Consider the following 9,789-nt stretch of genomic DNA (forward strand, 5'->3'; position numbering starts at 1 on the left):
AATATATTTGTCAAACTGTGTACGTTGACATATGCTGAGTACAAAAATGTTTGCATTGACACTGTCAGACATGAGGTATTCATAACTGGGGACTTTTCTAGCATAACTATCAAAAGGGGGGAATGTTAGATTTGTATTGTTGATTGTCATTTATGCTTAGAAATATCTACTCATATATGCTTAGAGTTTTATAATTAGTTGTAGGGTTTGATCCTTAGTAGTCTGCAGAGACATGTTGTGTGCATTCCAGAGTGTTCTGGCATTCACACCCACATCTTGGGAGCATGGGAGAGGTCGTACCTTCTCTTATTGTTTTATGGTAGGATAAACGTATCTATATCTGTTTTAGTCCTTTTGTTTAGATGAACTGCTGGACTTCCAGACCAGCAGGTTTAGGGAAGTCATTTATGGGGACACACTCTGACCCCACACACACACACACACACACACACACACATACTTACACAACGCACAGGCAAGGTACTCTTTGTGTGTATGTAGACGTCATATGTTAATGAACCTATGCATATTCATGTAACCTCAATAAAAGAGCAGTGTTACGGGGAGCGGACGAGAGCAACTGGGGTCAAGCGAAGGAACGGCGTTTGTCCGGTTCTCTCCCGTGCACGGAAACATAAAGAACTTTGCCTACTCGTGTCTTGCTTTGCTGTGTAATTAAATTGTCTTCAACGTTCCAGCGAATAGGTTTAAGCTACAAACCTATCACATGGTCAACACTAGCTGACGATAAGTCAATCTGGAGCATTTGCATTAAATTATTAGCAGAAAATGAATCCTTCTTACCCTTTGAAATCCTATGGAAACAATAAGAGTGTAGTTTTTCACATACTGCCTCTGCATTTTGGCTCAACCTTTGCTAAATAAACATAGATGTAGTGCAATATGTGACGATCTGAGGCTGTATTTACTCATTTTAAAACCAGATCACTGATACTAACTCCTGAGTTGACTGTATGTTAACATGCGCTACAAATAAGGGTCATATTTAGATTTAAAACAATCAACAAGAAGCTTCCACTGAATGCTACTTTCCTCTGTGTGACACTGAAATCATTAACACATACTAAATAAAAGAAAAATGAAAGTTACTCCCTCAAATTGGACCCTCCATACCCTGTAGGAAACTCACTTCCTTGGAATAGGAAATGAGTCTCAGTCAGACAAGTGTAGCTTGGGCTTTTGTTTGCACAGGAGAGGATTAACAATGGAGACAAAAACGAGCTAACGAAGCATAAAAACTGCAGAAAATGCGTATGGCTTGTGTGTCAAGTGAATCCAAACTACCTCTGTGTTTGAACAAATCCAGTTACACAGCTCAAGAAAATATAAAATTACTGTAATGGAAGAAAAAGGCAGTAATTAATTTACAATATGTGTATCAGTAGCACTAAAATGCTATTATATCAAAATGTAAAGGGAAAAACAGTCTGATGAGCTGTATGGTGAACTGAAACAGAAACAATGAATGAAGCCTATCATTAGGAATACTGACTTTGTTGTAATGTCTGTTTGCTTTTTACAGCTTCAGTTCTTTTTTCACTCAGTAGGTGGCAGCGAACAACAAACAATGGTTGCATTTTACACTCATCCGTTTACATTAGAGGCAGAACCCAGAAGGACATCCAGGTTTAGGTCTACTGCTTGGTGCAACACGAAGGCTCAACAGACTGAAACTCACATAAATTTGGATAAATCCAAGTAAGAAGACACCATGTCAGTGAGCATCCATAACCATTTCTGCTCTTCAGTTTTCTCAGACATGGATTAAGCCTACACCTAAACCTACGGATATGTTTACTGACTTTTTCTGGAAATGGACGTAATCAACCCATTACTCAGTTAAATTGATTATCATGACCAGGGGCGATTTTAGCCCATTTGTGGGCAAAATGAATCAAAGCACCCCCAAAGATTTCTTACTTTTTTTGACAATATTTGCTGTTTGTGTGACACACTGCTAAAAATATAAAAAGCACACAGTGCTTGGTTGAGACATAACATTTTAACAACAAAAGTATAGATTAGCCCCCCCCCTTCCCAAAATGGTTTGTTCCAGCTGGCCTCTCCCCTCTAGCTCCGTTGCTGCCAGAGCGATGGTAGCTGAGACGCAGCGGAGCGGAGGTGTAAGTGCCTGGCTTAAAACAGGACATATTAGCTGCATTTAACCTTCAGTTACTTTTTATATAGTTAGGTAGGAGTTATACCATGTTTCTTTTTAGCTGAAAAACATTACACCCAGGTAACCTGCAGTGTTGAAAACTTGTTTTCCGGCGATGTTTCCTACCCTACCTACAATCCGTCCTGCTCTGTAGTTAAATCAGCGACATTTGACCGTCCTGTTGCTCCCATTGAAATGTATACAGCCTGTTTATGATCCGTCAATCAAGAATAACGTTGGATCAGTGTTTCAAAATATATATCTTTTATTAGATGTTCATGTGGTTTGGTTATTTTCCTTTTGGTTGAAAGTAAACTGAGAGAGGACTTTTTATTAGTGATCTTAATAGTATTTTTTCATATTAATGTAATTTTTTCATCTAATTGAATACAATCTATTTGTGTATGATTGTCAGTCCAAAGAGGGAGAGAGGAAAGAGGGGAACGTGAGGAGAAAGGTCAGGAAGAACCAGGTAAGAAAACAGACAGGGAATAGTGACAGGCAAAACTGAAACTGTTAAACTGACAAAGAGAAAAACCCTGATTTTACTCACACAGTCTGGAAGTTGTGCTCTCCCTATATTAAAGCTGCTATACAGAATCTGCTAAACAAACTGGGTTGAAACATTTTTGACCCTCTTTAACAACATTCCAACATAACATTATCATTGATTGGGGAGATTAAAATTAATGATATATTTTTATGTGGTTCAGCCACAACTCTACTAAAACCTCAGCCAGTAATAGGTAGGCCAACTTTTGGACCGTCCAGTTGTCTGTATTACTGCTGCAGTACAGTATCAGAAAGTGCCAAACAGCCCTGGTGGAGTGAGGAGCTGTAAAGAGAAGCAGAGTGCTCTGTTTATATTCTAAAAATGTTTTAAGCTTGTTTCAAAGATTCTGTACTGCAGCTTTAAATTTGTAATAATTTATTCTGTTTTGGGAGTGTTTTTTTATGTATCTGTATTATACATACACATTAAAAGTGAATCTCTGTCCAAAAAATGCACTCAGTTTACTTTTTACTCACTATGAGCATCATTCATTATTCTCCCCCAGTAATTAAGGTTAGGATATGTATTTTTTTATTCCAATCCAATCTTCTTTAGCAGCATTTAAATAACCTTTATCTTTGATTTGATGGTTTTGTTACAGACTTTTCAAAACAGTGTTTTGCTTTTTTTTCACAAATATGGGGATTAAATTGTGTTAAAATGTACAAAACAATAATGTCATGTTTTGAGACGAGGACCCAGGCACAGAGAGACTTGATGAATTTAAGAATCATATGATTTAAGATAGAAATTTGCAGACTTGCACAGAGATGGTAAAATTATGATGACTGATAACGGAGACGAGGACAACAGATGACGAGGACAGGGAGGAACAGGGGTTTAAATGCACCAAGGAGACAGTCATAGAGAACTCGGGACAACTGGAGACATTTAAAGATGCTGGGAATGAGAGAGACAGGGAAGAAGTCTCATCGTGACGAGTAAAGTTTATCTTGCCTGGATGGGCAGCTCTCTGGGTGCTCAGCACCCCCAAAGCTCTGATCCTAGAATCGCCCCTGATCATGACCCTCACTAATATCCACTTAATAAGTTAAAAGTGATGTGCAAAACCCATTAGCAGGTTATTTAAGTGATTTCACATCATATTTTCAAACGGCTTGTCCATTTTTAATATATCCCACATAAGAGAAGAGCAGTCATGGAGTTTTTGCTCCTCATGTTTTTTAACTAGTCAAGCTATTTAATATTTTTGTCATTATTGAGTCACTTATAGCCACCACCTTCAGCTCAGGAGGACGCTAACATGTGCATATACTTAAGCTTTAAAAAAAAAAAAGTCCAATGACCTGATAGATGTTTGCTGAACATGGTGGTTAACATCAGCACCTACATTAAAACATAAAGACCCTGTTTTGTGTGGGCTGCTCGATACCATGAAGGAAGACCTCTGAACATCTCAGTTTTTATACATCTTGATACATTCTCAATCATCCAGGTAAGTAAATCTTCAAAAGCTGATTCTGTTCATCTGGATGTAGCATTTTCAGTGGGAGAAACATTTTGTCACTCATCCAAGTGACTGCTTCAGTCTCAGCTGACTGCAGCTTTCCCCAGTCTTATAAACAGTACATTTGCATAATGACTCAGATGATCTTTCCCTTTTCACGTAAACGACCTCCTTGACTCCACGCTCAAACCAGCGTTCCTCCCTGTCCAGGATGTATACATCCTCATCATTGAAACAGTGTCCACTGCCCTGTAGGTGGAAATAGACTGCAGAGTCCTGGCCTGATGAGGTAACTCTTCTATTTATAAGATTGGGGAAACCTGCAGTCAGTTGAGACTGAAGAAGTCACTTGTATGAGTGATGAAGCGTTTCTCCCACTGAAAATTATATGTCCAGATGAACAGAATCAACTTGGACAGTTTTTATACACAAACACACACGAGCAAACAGTGTTTTATGTGCTGTCATCTGTACTGTTGCTTCAAATAGAAATGTTTAAAAATTCTATACAGATTCTGTGTGGCTGCGAAGCAAAAATAAACTCCCTTCAGGCAGAAGTGGCCATTTTTGTATGTGGGGGAAAAAAAAAAAACAAGAAGCAGCTTCCAGAGAGTGCTGCCCGAGGACAAATTCAGACAAAAGCACCACTGTCAGTGACTCAAAATTTAACTCTCAAAATGGGACAGACAACACTTAGATTGTATGTCAGATTTACACAAATCCTCATAAGCATCAACGGGAGAGACGAATTCCAGTTTAACAAAATGTACATGTATAAATTAATCACCCCTGAGTGTTTCTCAGTTTTTAGTAGATGATGAATGCAGACACAGTAAACAAACTCTTACTGCAAAACAACCATTTTATTGCAATACACAGGATTTCTTTCTTCTGCTACACTCGCTGCCTGCCAGGCACATCGACACAGAGGGACAGGCTGGCACCAGAACACCACAGATCTGCCCCGAGATGAGTGTGAAAATGTGATTATCATCGAGCCCACCTGGACTTCAGGTAGGCCGCACGCTTGTCCAGAGTTCACTTTGTCTTCAAGCCGTTTTAATTTAAAACATAAACTGAGGCCTACCCCAAGCTAAAAGAAGGCAGATTATGTCCTCAGATAAAGCAAGCAATGAGGGCAAAGCAGAGAAAGTACCTGCACAATACATTCACATAAATCAAAATGGAATTTCTTTGAGGACACAGAAACATCTGGGGAGTAAACAGCTGTTTCAATTCCTAATCACAGATTGTGCTCTCTGTTGTACACGTTTTTAGTAAGGCATAATTAACAAAAAGGCTAGAGAGATGAAAGGATGCCAAACTGATATCAGGCCTCAGTCACATGGATTGTTTCTTAAATTCTGAAATTATGTGGTCATCCAATAAAGATCTGGAACTTCATAAATTTAACTGATGAGAAGCTGTGTTCACCCTGTGAAGTTTTTAGTCAAACCAAATTGCAAGTCAGCTTAAATCTGAAAATTGTGCAAGTATGCCAAACTCTAAACCGTTCTTGAGATGCAGAAATGTTTTCGCACACACAAAAATTAGATGATTGTGCCTCCAAACAAATTACACTTACAAATGCTTGTAACACAAACGATGAAAACAGTAACTGCAAAGTTGAGACCGAACTGTGTTACAGTTAAAGTGATAATGTGACAGCTAGCCATTCAGCTGACTCATTGGTGATTGTAATGATTGCAGGTTTCATTATAGAAGAATATCAAGGAGAAGACAGATGGCAGGAAGTCAGAAACGGGGGATGAAAGTGCAAGATGTTGAGGACAACTTATGAGCCCAGGCGTGAACAACAACAATAACTGGGCTGCATTTAGGTGTACAGATCACATGACCATCAAAAGAGCAGTGTAGGAATGAGAGAAGATTAACAGGGGAGCACACAAAGAGGTTTATGGACACAAACTGGGAGAGGTGGCACGCTCAGCTGATCAGTAGAACACCACACTAGATTTTCCTCCAGGAGGGTTGAGGACCCTGTTGTGGGAGCGAGGCTTGGGTCCCAGGTGAGGCTCGTGGTTCTTCAGCGAAGTGTCATCAGGAAATGAGGAAGGTGTGGGTTCAGGCTCCGAGGGTGCCGAGACAGCAGCGGCGGCGGCAGCGGGTGGCTCTTCCTTGGCTGGTGGATCGGCTGGGGGTGCAGTTTCTTCTTTCGCCTCAGGCTGGCTGGCTTTGGCTTCAGGAGCTTGAGGAACTGAAACAAACACGCTGACATGTGACATCAAATTGGACACAGCCACCGTGACCCGACCCCCTGGTTTTTGCACTGTGTGTAGTGTGATGGACACCACCATGTTGATTTTTTGGATCCAGAAGTGATGATAATTAGACGAGAGCACGGAGTACCAAATTATAATCTAAAGCCAGAAAGCTTGAGTTCATGTAAGACACCACAAGCCCTGCCATTTTCAAGTCCAGTTCACTAACTAACAGAGGAGGGTTAAATCACATATTTGTTACATTTGAGATCTAAGTGAAACTAATAAGCGTTAAAAAAAAAAAGAATTGCAGAGATGGAGGATAGTTTATTGAGACTATTACATATTTTTATTGTTTGCATGAAGCTATATGCAGTTAAGCAGTGGAAATGCACAGATGAGAACATAAATAGACTCAAAATTTATTTTTCTCTCTCATTAACTGAAGATTGATTAAAAGTTTAGGGTGTAAAACTTAGAAAACAGTACAATATGATTAAATCTGATCTGTCTGAACAGCAAGGCTTAGCAGAGGTAGTTTAATAGTATAATGACAAGAAATTATACACAAAGAACATGTACAGTACTCACCTGGTGATTCAGGTTCAGGTCCCACACTTAGGTTGTCCTGTATTTAAAAAAAACGATAAAGATAAGGAAGAAAGAAAAAACAAAACACAGGTGTTCTTGTTTCACTGCACACAGTTAAAATGGAAATTAAAAATGTTAATGAAGGTAAATCCTCTCAGTCTGCCAAAAAAAAAAAAAAAAAAAAAAATCAACACAAAGATGGTGACGTGCAAGCGCAAACTCATTTCTTTTTAATGTCAGCTTGTCCTTTAAAACCTCTGTAGATGGTGTGTTTATTGAAATGACAGGTGAGTAAATGGGCATAAAAATGTCAAATGGACATGAGAACAGGACAAGAAAATGCAATTGTTATACATGACTGTGTACATTTCTTTAGTTTTAAAGGTCATAATGGTTATGTTTGCCACATTTTTTGTTTACTTTTGCAAATAATCTGAATGACCCTCAGTACCTACAACTCAAAGGTTACCAATATCAGGACCTTTGTTGAGTCATTAAACAATGTGCTAAAGCTAGAGGTGACTTCATGCTTTCGTGCTGACTTAAACACACCTTTGCTGATTAGTAATCACAGATATCTACAATAACAGGCTGACATCAGCCAGGTTTGCAGTCACTATCTATGCAAATTAGAGATCATCTCTGAGGTTACCATACCACCGGTCTCACTGGAGGCACAGACAGGTGGGTGTTAGGGTGGGGCTTAGTGTGTGTTTATTAGAGATTATTATTGAAGTGCTGCCTGTCGCAAACCTTTGTATTCCTCACTACAGAGTCGTTTTTTTGGCAGAGCCTTTGAATAAAAATGTTCTGCAACTCATAAAATACAAGTCAAAAAGTGAAAGGAAGGTAATGTTACAGCCTACCTTTGGCTTATTTGGGTGGCTTCGGCTTGGACTTTGGGCAGGTGCAGTGCCTGCAGGCCCAAATATGTTGCTGGTTGGTCCACCTGGTGGTATGGGTCTCTGTGGTTGAGCAGCAGGCTCAGGTTCACCAAATATTCCACTACTCTTTCCACCTACAAAAGATTAACCAACATACGTTATAGTGACACAATCTTCTAAAATAATACAATGTAATCTCTGTGTCCATTTCATAAAGAGTCACTCTTCTGTGCCAGATGTAGCACATACCCAGTTTAGTTTTGCGTACTGTGTGCACTTGCTAAATGGCAAGAATGTTCTGACCATTTCAGAGAAAAATATTTATGACTATCAGGGCAATCAAGTACCCTGAACTGTAAATAAACCCAGCTATAGCAGAGTAATATGAGCAGGTGTATTATGTGCAGGCACAGAGAACAGCCAACATGTTTACAGTGGAAATATAACATTGTAGTAATAGTTTTCAGTCTGAACAGAGACAGAAAAGCCAAAGCATCAGCCACCAGCAGGTTAATCTCACCTGGAGGATTGGAGCGTCTCAGTACACTCTGGGGTTCCTCTGGTGGAGCAAAAACTTTGGAGGCCATCTTATTAGGTCTTTTTGATGCTGCAGAGTCCTCTTCATAGCCACCAAACAGATTACTGGAGCCACCTCCAGGAGGCTGCAACACCCTACAGATGAACATACAAGTTAAATCTTTAAATAAACAGAATGCGGATTCCTGTTTACAGTCTAGTGTTACTGTCATGTCTTACATTCAAAGACTTGTAGGAAACGTTAAGTAACCGGGCTATAAATATGTTAGCTGGGCCAACTGAGCTAAATAACAGGTTACTTGATTATAGACCCGGGAATGGCGCCATATACGCATGGAAACCATTGTCTGCTATAGATTATATCAGACAGACGCTTTACTTTCTTTCGTTATTGAAAGTTTGATCATTCTACTTAGGGGAGCTGATCCGGCAACTGGTGCTTTCGAGATTTTTTTTTTTTTTTTTTTAAAAGCACCCGAACCTCTTGCTTTAAGGAAAGTGTGACCATAACGCCTCTGTTGGCGGATACAAAGAAGAGCCTTCCGAGGAGCATTTCACACTTCCGCAGGCGCAGTAGACAACGCCTGAACGGCTAGCTTGAAAGCTATCATGACTAACAAGTTTGCTAACTCAAACCACTGCAGCTCCACTTAAGCGTCCACCCAGACATTTAAGCTTTCTGGGAGCACTGCGTGTTCGAGTTATGCTTAAAAAAATTAGTGGAAGAAAAAAGCCTACGAGGTTCTGACAGGCAACGTTATACTAAATTCTGGGCTGCTAACTGCCCGAGCTCCTGGCTGCAGTCGGAATAAAACGTTACTGGCGGTTCTTATTCGCACATAACCAAGCCGCACAGCTGTTGTCTTTACCTTGAACTCGGTTTCGAACCACTATCCAACCCTTGAAACATGTTAGTCGAAGTCATGGTGGTTCTGTTTTGACCCTTCAAGTTTCCGAAGACAACTTCTTCGTCAGTTTGCCAACTGGACGACGAGCGAGTTCCCCCTCTGCCTGCGCGTGCCCGGCTCAACTCCGTAGTGAAGAATTTCGAGCCCACCCAACTATGACACAGAGGAATATAACTGGTCCTCTGCCAAGCTGAGGTGCGCTTGTTTCACTGCATCCAGACTCCCATTACAAGTGAAAGACTTTGGAGAAGCAACTGTGCATTGTTCCCACAACATCACTGAGGCTATAGTTTTCTTGTTTAAATATGATTTACACGGCTGTTTAATTATTGTAATAAGTTATACACATCTTCTACAAAAGCGGGAAAGTTTCGCCTTGTGAGCCTCTTAAAAACCCTTTAGACATGGACTTAGTGGTAGACATGGACTGATTTCCATGTGTGCGCT

At 40.1% G+C, this 9,789-nt stretch overlaps 1 protein-coding gene across 1 annotated transcript; it reads right to left on the reverse strand.

Annotated features, from left to right (window-relative positions):
- Positions 1-5,044: 5,044 nt before the first annotated feature.
- Positions 5,045-9,488, reverse strand: jpt2 (Jupiter microtubule associated homolog 2). The gene is made up of 5 exons (XM_005468321.4): positions 9,304-9,488; positions 8,418-8,569; positions 7,880-8,031; positions 7,014-7,050; positions 5,045-6,418 (listed from the first exon to the last, which is right to left on the reverse strand). Exons 1-5 carry the CDS (start codon positions 9,357-9,359, stop codon positions 6,156-6,158), a joined length of 660 nt encoding a protein of 219 aa, XP_005468378.1. The 5' UTR covers positions 9,360-9,488; the 3' UTR covers positions 5,045-6,155.
- Between the last annotated feature and the right edge of the window lie 301 nt (positions 9,489-9,789).

The sequence above is a fragment of the Oreochromis niloticus genome, linkage group LG4 (genome assembly GCF_001858045.2).
Source record: "Oreochromis niloticus isolate F11D_XX linkage group LG4, O_niloticus_UMD_NMBU, whole genome shotgun sequence".
In the NCBI taxonomy this organism is placed as follows: domain Eukaryota; kingdom Metazoa; phylum Chordata; class Actinopteri; order Cichliformes; family Cichlidae; genus Oreochromis; species Oreochromis niloticus.

What these genes read in the sequence shown, in the direction of transcription:
- jpt2 (XM_005468321.4), bottom strand. Translation starts at nt 9,359, where the DNA reads ATGACTTCGACTAACATGTTTCAAGGGTTGGATAGTGGTTCGAAACCG. An exon ending in GAGACGCTCCAATCCTCCAG is followed by an intron (nt 8,032 to 8,417) that starts GTGAGATTAACC and finishes AATCTTTTGTAG; the next exon opens with GTGGAAAGAGTAGTGGAATA. An exon ending in GCCACCCAAATAAGCCAAAG is followed by an intron (nt 7,051 to 7,879) that starts GTAGGCTGTAAC and finishes TTTTAAATACAG; the next exon opens with GACAACCTAAGTGTGGGACC.